General features: G+C 38.0%; 1 protein-coding gene across 3 annotated transcripts in view; it reads right to left on the bottom strand.

Annotated features, from left to right (window-relative positions):
• ME1 (malic enzyme 1) overlaps positions 1-12341 on the bottom strand; it is a 186250-nt gene that overhangs the window by 32997 nt on the left and 140912 nt on the right. For all 3 annotated transcript variants that reach the window (XM_057527582.1, XM_057527583.1, XM_057527581.1), the window contains exon 7: positions 10373-10482. In XM_057527582.1, the coding sequence (XP_057383565.1) occupies positions 10373-10482 (110 nt within the window). The remainder of the gene's footprint in view (positions 1-10372; positions 10483-12341) is intronic.

Below are 12341 nucleotides of genomic sequence, written 5' to 3'. Positions count from 1 at the left end.
CACTCAGCTGGGTAGTAAAGCCTAGTGAAACTTTAAACACCCTCATTTAGTTAAAAAAAAATAAAAATAAAAATAAACCAAAAAACATAGATTAGAATAGGTTTGAAGAGTGACACAACGATGAAGTGTTACGTATGCCAAGTACCAAAGATGCATTAAACATTTCACCATCAGTAGATTTGTTCTTTTGAATCTTTTGGTTGTTTGCTTCTTTCTTATAGAATTTGGTAGTCACAAATAAGATCACAATAAATGATTAATTATTGAAGAGCTGTGTGTCTCTTGCATGTTTTTTATTTAGGAACACAAATATAAAATGCTTGCAATTTTGAGCCGCCACGCAACATATTATGAATTGCAGTAAGTCACACATCACACAAAGGCCACTCTTCTATAGATTATTTACGATGAAAGCCTGTGTAAAAATAAGGCTGATCGACGTAAGAAAGATACCATGGCAGGTTTAGAATGGTATTTGCCTCATACATCAAGATAGATTGACTAGAGTTGTTAAACAGATGAAAAGAGAATTTTAATTAGAGAGGTACAGCTATCCAGCCACTAGATGAACACTTATTCACAAATAGCATCTCAAGCTGTCTCTACATTGGCCAGAAGTTTGGATTTAAGGGACCCTAAGCTCCCTTCCAACTCTGAGATTCTGTAACTTTAAGGGTCTCCACAGATTCTACCAGCACCCCAAGATTTAACCAGTTGAAGAGTCAAAGTTGAAATATCATCAACAATCACTGTGTTTGTACTATTGTTTTGATTTTTAAATAGAATTGGGCATTTAAGGATAGGCAGAATAAAATATTACAAAAGATACCAGCTATAATGTGTGACATTTTTATATGGTTATGCTACATCATTCTGCACTAAAACTCAAGATGTTTTAAGTTCAGACATATTACCCCAAATAAGGCAAAATAAGTCTCTATCTACACTGGATATCAGAGCCTTATATTTAAAAGTATATTTTATGGGGATTCCCTGGTGGTGCAGTGGTTAAGAATCCGCCTGCCAACGCAGGGACACGGGTTCGAGCCCTGGTCCGGGAAGATCCCACATGCTGCGGAGCAACTAAGCCCGTGTGCCACAACTACCGAGCTTGCACTCTAGAGCCCACGTGCCACAACTACTGAAGCCCGCGCGCCTAGAGCCCGTGCTCCGCAACAAGAGAAGCCCCCGCTCGCCACAACTAGAGAAAATCTGCGCACAGCACCGAAGACCCAACGCTGCCAAAAATAAATAAATAAAATAAATAAATTTATTTTCTTAAGTATATTTTATAATATTTCCTGAGAACATAATGAAACATCTAAACTTCTCTTTACAGAATTAACAAAATTAGAAATATTTAGCACTACCAAAAGGTGAACTTGAACATGATTCTTCTACATAACCTGGTCCTACCACCTGATACTGCCTTGATTTAAATTTCACTGCAATCAAGGGAGTAAATGTGGCAAGTTGATCTTACATAAAAATGTGAGTCTCCACATTAAATTGTTCCAAAGGAACTTCTGCTTTGAGATTGAAAACTAAACTTTTTGGAAATCAAAGACAGGTTAAAGTTCATCTTTGTACTATCACTTTTAAAGAGTACTTAATATTTAACATTGTTAGCGAGATACTAAAGAGTCAATCTTAAAAGTGTAGAAACTTCTATTCGTCTTTGTGTACATTATAACTTTAAGTCACCAGTTATGCTGTCCCTTTGCTGTGGTTATTAAATATCAGTCTTACCTTTTATCAAAGAATCACTTCTACTAATGCAGTTCATTTGTTAAATCTGATGAGACTTACTATATAAAACCAGTAGAGAAGACTTATGTATAATCAAATTATTACAGTGCTTTACTAAATAAATAGATCAGGTGAATTACAAGAACTAGAAGCAGGAGGAGGTTGTGTTTAAGCATTTAGGGTACCTGCCCCGGTCCTGAGGGGTGACTGTGAGAGGTCCAGGGTACCTACCCCGGTCCTGAGGGGTGACTGTGAGAGGTCCAGGGTACCTGCCCCGGTCCTGAGGGGTGAATGTGAGAGGTCCAGGGTACCTCCCCCGGTCCTGAGGGGTGAATGTGAGAGGTCCAGGGTACCTCCCCCGGTCCTGAGGGGTGAATGTGAGAGGTCCAGGGCACCTACCCCGGTCCTGAGGGATGAATCTGAGAGGTCCAGGGTACCTGCCCCGGTCCTGAGGGGTGAATGTGAGAGGTCCAGGGTACCTCCCCCGGTCCTGAGGGGTGAATGTGAGAGGTCCAGGGCACCTACCCCGGTCCTGAGGGATGAATCTGAGAGGTCCACGGTACCTGCCCCAGTCCTGAGGGGTGAATGTGAGAGGTCCAGGGTACCTCCCCCGGTCCTGAGGGGTGAATGTGAGAGGTCCAGGGTACCTCCCCCGGTCCTGAGGGGTGAATCTGAGAGGTCCAGGGTACCTGCCCCGGTCCTGAGGGGTGAGTGTGAGAGGTCCAGGACCTCAGGCAGGAGAATACGCTGTGCAGGAAGAGCAAGTGCAGAGACAGCGAGGCAGGGGTGACTGTGAAAAATCAGGGCTGAACATATAATTTAGTTTTCCTTTCCCGCAACAAACTCTACTAAAACAACAGAAAGAAGATCTTATAAAAATCAAAGAGACCAGCAGAAGAGGACAGCAAGACAATTTTAGAAGCGGGAAGGCAGATGGGCAAATGGCAACTGACTGAGTAGACTTGAGCAAGCTGAATTCACAGCCAGCCACGGGGGATACTAAGAGGCAGTGGGACTGACACAGCAGAACTCTCAAAAGGCCCGAGTGTAGGAGGCACCAAGTAGCTCTGGAAGTGGGGATAAAAGACAGGCTACACACAGGAAGCTGCTCAAAAATCTGTTAAGAAGTTGTTTGAACCCAGATCCATTTCCCTCTCCTGTCGGCACACAGTTGACTCTCCCACACCCTGGAGGTTTAGAAAGAAACCAGAGGTTTAGTTTCTAAAGCGGGTCTCCGGACTGTAAGGCACCAGACATAACTGTAAGGTTCCAGGGATAATGGTGCAAGGGTACCATACTCAAAATAAGAAGATTAAATGAAAGTTTATTCTTTCCCTACTTGGCTTGAAGAATACTGGCAGAAAGTTGATACTGGCAGGAATAATAAACAATATAATAATAAATAAGTCACCTATAATCCCATTGTCTAGGTACAGTAATTTTCAACATTCTGATGTACATTCTTACAAGTTCTTTCTCTACCTGATATATGCAAATTCAAGAAAATTTTAATTTATAGAAAAATATTTCATGGGAATAGAATCTAAAAAAGAGTGGATATATGTATATGTATAACTGATGCATTTTGCTGTACATCTGCAACCAACACAACGTTGTAAATCAACTATACTCCAATAGCAATTAATTTTTAAAAATCTCATGCCATGCTTATTATTTTAACATACTTATTTGAAATATTTTTATCACTTAAAAATATTTTGTGACTATCTTACCATATCAATAATAATATTTTAAAATATTATTTTATATAGTTATAATATCCTATAGGATGAACCTGTGATAATTTATTTAACCAAACCTGTATCTTTGGGTATTTAGAGGCTTTCTGATTTTTGCCATTAAACATAACATCACAATAAATACCTTTATCTGAATAGACATTTTTCCAGAGAAGACATACAAATGGGCAACAGGTCCATGAAACGGTGCTCCACCTCACTAATCATCAGGGAAATGCCGTTCAAAACCAGCATGGGATACTACCTCACACCTGTTAGGATGGCTATTATCAAAAAGACAAGGGACCCTCCTGTAATTTGCTACAGGATGCATTTCCCAAATTGCAATTCCTCTGCTCTTCCTGAATAAACTTAATTTCTGGTATTAAAAAAAAAAAGACAAAAAATAGCACATGTTGTCAAGGATGTAGGAAAAAAAGAACCCTGGTGCACTGTTGGTGGGAATGTAAATTGGTGCAGCCTCTGTGGAAAACAGTATGGAGGTTCCTCAAAAAATTAAAACTAGAATTACTATATGACCCAGCAATTCCACTTCTGGGTATTTCTCTGCAGGAAACGAAATCACCACCTTGAAAAGATACATGCACCCCTATGTTCACTGCAGCATTATTTACAGTTGCCAAGATGTGGAAACAACCCAAGTGTCCAGTGACAAATGAATGGGTAAAGAAAATGTGAAGTAGATATATATATATGAATATTATTCAACCACTAAAAGGAAAGCAATTCTATCTTTTGTGACAACAGGGATGAACCTTGAGGGCATTATGCTAAGTGAAACAAGTCAGACAGAGAAAGACAAATATTGTATCTCCCATATATGTGGAATCTAAAACGAAAAACAAACACATAGATACAGGGAACAGACTGGTGGCAGTTGTACAAAATGGGTACAGGGAGTCAAAAGGCACAGACTTCCAGTTAAAAGATAAATAAGTTCTGGGGGTGTAATGTACAGCATGGTGACTAAGTTAATAATACTATATTGTACATTGAAAGTTGGCACAAGAGTAGATCTTCAAAGTTCTTATCACAAGAAAAAATGAATTTGTAACTATGTGTGGTGATGGATGTTAACTAAACTTATTGTGGTGATCATTTAGCAATACATACATGTATCAAACCATTAAGTTGTACACCTAAAATTAATACAGTGTTATATGTCAATTACATCTCATTTTGAAAATAAATAAATATTTAAACTAGCTAAATATCCTTGTATATTTGTTTTGCACACCTTCGTCTGCAGAGGATAAATTTCTAAAAACAGAATTCTTGGATCAAAGATCTGCATAATATTAAGATTTGTGACACGTATTGCCACCCCAAGAGTTGTACCAATTTATATTCCCAACATCAATGTACAAGAGTGTTCATTTTCTTAAAGCATCATTAACAGTTGGGATTACAATAAAAATCTTTGCCAGTTTGATACAGAAAATGAGTTTGTCATCTGCTGTTTAATACGCTTTTTAAAACTTGGTGTGGTTAAACTTTAAAACATGTTTTCAGGCCAATGGTATTCCTTCATTTGTGAAATGTCTGTTCTACCATGTCTGATTTTGATCTTTTCAATTATCAAAGCATTCGGTATAAGATTAGGCTACATTTACCTTATTTTTTAAAATCCTAACAAGCTAGTTCATTATGGCAAAAATTTCTATGTAAAATACTTAGAATGTCAAGTTAGAGAATAGCTATTCCAGAGAGGGTATTATGGAAAGAAAAATCTCTTTTTGCAGCTAATTTTAAATGACCAAAGGATGAGACCTTATTCTTTTGATCTGAATTTGTTGAATTCTGATGGTCTCCAGATTATATTATTAAATCTCCATTTCTTTTTTTTTTTTAAGATTTTTTTTTTTTTTGATGTGGACCATTTTTAAAGTCTTTATTGCATTTGTTACAATATTGCTTCTGTTTTATGTTTTGGGTTTTTGGTCGTGAGGCATGTGGGATCGAACCCGCACCCCCTGCATTGGAAGGTGAAGTCTTAACCACTGGACCGCCAGGGAAGTCCCGTAATTTCCATTTCTTAATAGCTAATTTGCACACTTTTTCTAGTTAGTAATAATTTATAATTAGAATGCATTAAGGTCTAAATAAATTTTGAACCCAAATCTCTATCATTTAAGATTATTTTAGATCATTAATATAGTAGAATTTAAGTATTTTTAAAAATCAAATACTTTTCATAAAATGCTAATAAATTTAAATAACACATCTGTTTAAAAAAAAAAAAAAGTTCCCCCAAAGGTCCAGTGTAAAAGCATTTATTTACATGGTAAGGCTGTAATAGTTACGGAATTATTTTTGTTGGCACTAGAATGCAATTTCTATGCCCACAGTGAGGAAAGTATGACATCTGTGGGCAAAATAGTAAAAACATAAGGTTAAAAAGGTAAAATAGAAACATATGGGGAAGATGTGTCACTAAGGACACTATTTTGGTATGGAGCAAGCACAAAATAGTTTGGTCATTTCTAGTCAGAACTCCAATAACTTGCCAAAAGTTTTGTCTAGTCAGAGATTAGACTCGTTTTTCTCAAACGTTAACTTTCTGTTGGCTAAGGCAGTAGGACGCTAAAATGTGGAAATATGTAGACTGTGTGTGTGCAGATTATATTTTAGGCAGATTAGTTGAGGTGAAAACTAGTTATTTAATGCTCCATAGGGGTGATCTGCTGGGGGAAATGTTCTGCTGTGGATTCTCAGGGCAGCTCCACATGCAGTGCTCTTGGCTTGGCCTGGCATCTGCCTCAGATTTCCTGCGCTCCTGACTTTAATTCTGATGCAGCCCAAGCCTTGACCCCTAAATTCCTGGCCACAGTTGACAGAAATGCTGACCCTAATTCCTAATTGCTCATTTTGTTTGATGATTTGGATTTAGCATTCTTTTTCCTAAACTGAAATCTGATACCTATTTATTCTGTAAAATGATTCAAAATTATGCAATACCAGTCTTTAACGTCTATACAGACATTTCTGTGAGACCCACAAAATCAAAAGATATAGAATATTAAAGAAAGGACAGGACAGTTTTGTTCAACAGTTAACTGGTGGCTACTTTAGAGGTTACTACAAAATGAACTGGTAAGTGACTTATAGACACTGATCTACAAAGCCTATGTCTGTAGCATCAAAGGCACTCTATCATTATATATTATATCTTCAAGTTAGGGTTATAGCACATTAAAATTAGACTGTCTTCATTTCCTTTCTGAAATCCTCCACATATTCACTTCTTATAAATAAACACTCAAAAAAAGGAATACAAAAAGAAGAAAATGAAGTTGAAATAACTTAAGGATCTTTGTCATGAAGATGGCAATAAAGTAATAATGTAATTAACATCACAAAGGATTTTAGGAAAAGAAAGAGTAGACCAATTACATTAGTGTGCCTCAAAATGTAAAAAGAGACTCATTATCTTTAAATACACTGTATTTACATAGCTATGTTATACTAAAGAACTTAAGCATAGTCAATTTTAAAAATTATAAAGTATATTTCAGTTGATAGAGTATTTTCACAAATAACTATTTTGTCCACAATATAAACTCTACGAGAGAAATATTATCATCCTCATTTTACATTTAAACTTTTCTTTGACCACCTCATTTCCAATGGCATTCATCTTACTCCACTTTGGCTACATTCCTCCTAAGTTTCATCTTGGTTCATCTCTCAGAACTAATCCTCTTGGAAGAACTACATTGGAATACCTCACTCATCATGGTTGCAATCTCCTACCTTTCCAGTTCTTTACTCAGTTATCCCCATTATACCTATTGTTTAACTTCATGGGAATCTAGCCCTTTGGCCCTACCTACCCATCCTTATATCTTCACTTCCATCTCTATCCAACTTAGTGCTATGGTCTTAGTGCTAACCTTAACTCTTATCCCATTGTCCTTTCTCTGCACAAATACAGGAAAATACCCAGCATAGATAGACCCAACTGACCATCCTGGCCTTGCCTACTCCTAAGCTCTTGCACTCAAGCTGCTCAGCCTGGGGTCATGGTATGTTTGTGGTTTTCAACTTCAATGGACCCTCAGCACCCACTACTGAATCCTTTTGTGTTTCATGGTCAGATGGCTCTCTAGTCCTCTACAGCAGTTCTTTCAAATTCCCTTTACCCTCATCAAACTTCTAATCCTCTCATTTCCAAAGAAGAAAATAGAAGCTATTATATAACTTCCTGCCATAGATGAGAAATTAAAACTCAGAGAGGTGAAGTCAATTGATCAAAGTCCACAGCTAATAAAGAAGGAGCAAAGCAAGTCAGTCTGACCCCGGAGTTCTTAACATCTATATGTTATAATGCCTCTCATTTTCTCATTCTCAGTTACTGTCTTCCCATTCTACCAGTTCTTCAAGGCAAACACCTAGGCTCTATCCTTGGCTATTTCCTCATCCTCATCATCAACAACTAATCATCTGTCTATTTCTTAGTCTTGACTGGCATTTTCCCAGAACCAGGCACCATCATCATGCACTTGGACTACAGCAACAGCCTTTAAGTTTGCTCCCAATGAATCTAGTCTCTACACTGAAAACAATGAAAGGGATCTCTCCAAAATGCACACCTATCTTAGCCAACCTAATTCCTTAGTTCGACTCTCACCAACTCTTTTTAGACCAGAGGTTGGCAAACTCTTTCTGTACATGGCCAGGTAGTAAGTATTTTAGGGTTTGCGGTCACATGATGTCTGCCCCAGACTTACAAAAGCAATCATAAATAATACATAAACAAATGGGCATGGCTGTGTGGCAAGAAAACTTTACAAAAACAGACAGTGGGCTGGGTTTGGCCCATAGGCAGTAGTTTGCTAACTCCTGCTTTGGACGTGTTACAGTCATTCATTCCATTAACATTAAGTACCTTCTATGGGCTGGGCACTGTATTAATGCCAAGGTGATGAACAAAACAGACATATTCTTGTCCTTCACAGAGCTTAAAGTTTAGTGGGGAGGGAGATATAAATTTTTTTAATTACATAAATATATAGAACTGTTTCTGTGATAAGTTCAACAAGGGAAAAATAAGTAGGGCTATGCAAGCCTATGATAGGTGGATTTGACTTAGCACAAGGATCCGGAAGATTTTCCTGAGGAATGTCATGATTGAGAAGAGATTTGAAGAAGGGAGGGAAGAGTATTCTAGGAGGATGGATCAGCATTTGAACAGACCCTGTGACAGGAAGAAGTCTGGCTTATGTTTGGACCTGAAAAAGACGGTGATGGCTAGAATGGCAAAAAAAAAATGAGGTTGGAGAGACAGGTAGGGATCAGACCATGCATTTTGGACCAATTTATGACTTTCATCTTTCATCTTAAGTGCAATGGAAAACCATTAAAGTATTTTATGGAACGGATGATATGACTAGATATCTACGGCAAAAAGAAAACTTTGGTTTGTCACAAAATTCTCAGCCCCTAGGTCTACATCTGGCAAACTGTAGTCATACTATGGAGAGAACACATAAGAAGGGGAAGGAACAGTAAATGTGGATAGATTTCTTAGAAAATGCCCATTATTTAGGAGAGATGATGGTAACTTACCTTAGGTTAATGGAGAGGAATCTGTGGAAGAGACAGACTTTTACAACAGAAAATCAGGAGGATGAGTGATGGAGTGTATTTGGCAGGGAGAGATGAAGAAGAGAGAGACATCAGGAATTCACGAAGAAGGAGAACACACGAAGAAGGTTGAGGTTGGTGGGGAAATAAGAGTTTGATGGTGGGGAGGTTGAGTATGAGATAACTTTGAGACATCCCAAGGGAAATTTTAAATAACCAGATGGGTATATGAACCCGAAATTCAAAGCAGTCTGGGCTAAAGATATAAATCTGCTAGTGGGATGGGTGGTCTTGCAGTATATACCTAAGATATAATATAACAAAGAGAAAAGGACCTGGGACTGAGTGTTGCAGTGTTCTGGCATTTAATAGCTAGTCAGAGAAGGATGAACCTGGAAAAAAAAAGGGTGAAAATTCAAAGAGGTAGGAAGCAAGTCAGCAGGGGCATGTGACACGGAAGTTGACGGACGAGAGTATTTCAAGGAAGACAGTGGGGTCAACAATGTTAAATGCTGCTGAGAATCCAAGGAAGGTCAACACTGAAAAATGTTCACTGCGATTAGTGAAATGGAAGCCATTTGTGATCTTCTTTCAGGTTGCCAGAATTTACTATGGTCTTCCTCCTTTGGATCTCTGCCTGCGCTTTTATTCTACCTGCCCTTCATGAAACAGGAAGAGTAAGATTCTCATTGGAAGGTTTCGGATGTGGGGAGGTGGGTTGGTGGCGGGGTGGATCTAGAGAGAGTTGCAAAAAAGGGCTTAGTGAGAAACAAAATAAGTAACTTAGACAAAAGCAGGTAGCCAAGCATCTACAATCAATCAAAGACAAACAGGAAAATGCGGTACACACTGTATACAAAGGCAGCTTCTGCTGGGGTAAAGCTTAGAAACTGTGACTGATTTCTAAGCTTAGAAAGCTTAGAAAACTGACTGAGATGAAGGCTGAAGAGAGAAAAATATACAGTCTTCATTTTAAACAATGAATAATATATTTTCATACATTTTATTCTTTGTTTAGCCATAATCACTGGGGATTTTATCAGATTTTAGGGCACCTGTTCGTTAGCTCATGCGTAATATGGAACATTCTAAAGTCACAGAGTACTTTTCTCAAATACGTAAAATTAAATGAGAAATAATGTGTGAAATCATCAAGCATAATCCCTGGCATTTAATCGGTATCTAGTGCAAATTTACTGAATTTGAATCATTATAAAATTACAAACTAATATCAGGACATGTTGTTCTTGTTCCACATGCAGTGAAAATCTCATTACCTTGAATATCATCATTGAATGTGCAATACTGGTTTTGATACTTTTTCAGGAGCCGAAATGCATTTATATTGGCAAAATCTTCAAACTGAATAAGGCAATTCATGCCATACCTATGGGACAAAATATTCACATTAGAAGAGGTTAATGAAATAACATTTAAAAATAAACCTTGAAAATTAGACTATAAAAAAGGCAAAACATTCTTTTCTTTTAAAGGTCCTATCTTGCTACTTAGTATAAATATATAATACGTCTGTTCAGCAAATATTTACTATATGCTTACTACAGAAAAAAGCATTGCATTGGCACTGTGAAATACTACAAAGATGACAAAAATATGGTACCCTGCAGTCAAGTAATTTAAACGTTAGTAGAACTTATTTTGAAATAAATGAAAAGTGCACGGAAAGTAATATAAAAGTGGTACAAACAAGGGATAACAGATGTTGAGAAGACAGATATCACTCCTGACTGGGGTTACAAACCAGGTAACAAATGAACTGAGTTTTAATCACGTCATGATTTCAAAAGTAGAGATGTAAGGTTCTACAAGCTGAGTAAACAGCAGAAGCAAAGTAACTGAAGTGAAAGTTAGGAGAGAAAAAAAATCATTCAAAAAACAGCAAGAAGCCCCATTTGGCCAAAATGTCGTGTTTGGTACATGTAAGGGTGTAGTGAAAGACAAGGTCAGAATTTTATGTCGGAAACCTTAAAAATTCTAGCCTAGGATTCTGGTGTTTGTTCTGCAGCCATGATCAAACACTGAAAAGCGTTGAGCTTTGAAGTATACAGCACAGATTTTTATTCCTGAAATTAACTTACTGGTTTGACCCTTTATTCTTATGATCATCTATGGCCTGTACATCCAAGACAAGGGAAATTAACACCATTGATACCCCAAGTATCTGAGAGCTACCAGAGAAAGCCTTATAGCCATGGCCATCCTTGCTAGGTGATTTAGAGATGTATGGTCTCCAGCCTCGGCTAGACTCCCACTGCTGCCATATTTATGATTCCTTTTCTTTGTCCTTGGTCAGCTTCCACTGCTATTGCACCCAAAGGCTATTCCTAATCTTCGCCAATCCTTTTAAATCTTGACCTCTTCATCTGTCTCCTACTTCCTGGCATAGTGAGGGCATAATGTGTGATCTCCCTCAACTATTCTCCTCCCACCACATCCCCCATCTCTATCTTTAGCGCTACCCTGCAGGCATCAGTCAACAAGGTGTTCCTCTTCCTGTTTAAGGTAACTCACCGCTGCTGCCCACGTTCCCACCACTTCCTTCTTAATTAGCTCCCTCTCTCCTATTTACAACTCCTTCTTCTGGACAAGTTCCTTCCTCTTTTTTGATAACTGACTTGGAGCTTCTCATTAGAGGGAAAAAGTTCTTTCTCAACCCCATGTTTTTCCTATCCTTTCCATTTAATGTATATGAAATATTAGTTCACAGTTTACATTATTTCTCCATCCCCTGTCATTTACCTTCTGTCCTCATGACTCTGCTAAAATTGCTGCTCTAAAATTAGAATGTTTCTGAACTAAAAATCCAAGAAACACTGTTTCCCATCCCTAATTTACCAGAGCTCTTTGCTGCATTGCCACTAATTCTGTTTATCTTTTTTCCTTGAAACTCTATTCCCTAGGCTTCTGTGATATCACGCTTTTCTGTGCCTTCTCCTAAACGACTGATCATTTCTTCTTCTTTCTCCCTTAGGGAGTTCTTAGCACTTAAACATTGGTGTTTCCCATGACTCTGTCCTTGGTCTACTACATGGTGTGTGTGTGTGTGTGCGTGCGCGCGCATGTGCATGTGTGCGCGTCCGTCCGTCCGTCCTGACAGAATCTCAATCCCACTCATAGTTTTAATCACCAATTATATACAGTGACTCCCAAAGGTATGTTTCTACTCTACTCCTGTGAACTCCAGACTTGTAAATCTCATGACCAGCTGGATAATTTCACTTGAAC

The sequence above is a fragment of the Balaenoptera acutorostrata genome, chromosome 14, assembly GCF_949987535.1.
Source record: "Balaenoptera acutorostrata chromosome 14, mBalAcu1.1, whole genome shotgun sequence".
NCBI classification, from domain to species: domain Eukaryota; kingdom Metazoa; phylum Chordata; class Mammalia; order Artiodactyla; family Balaenopteridae; genus Balaenoptera; species Balaenoptera acutorostrata.
This window is presented reverse-complemented; position numbering and strand designations above follow the sequence as displayed.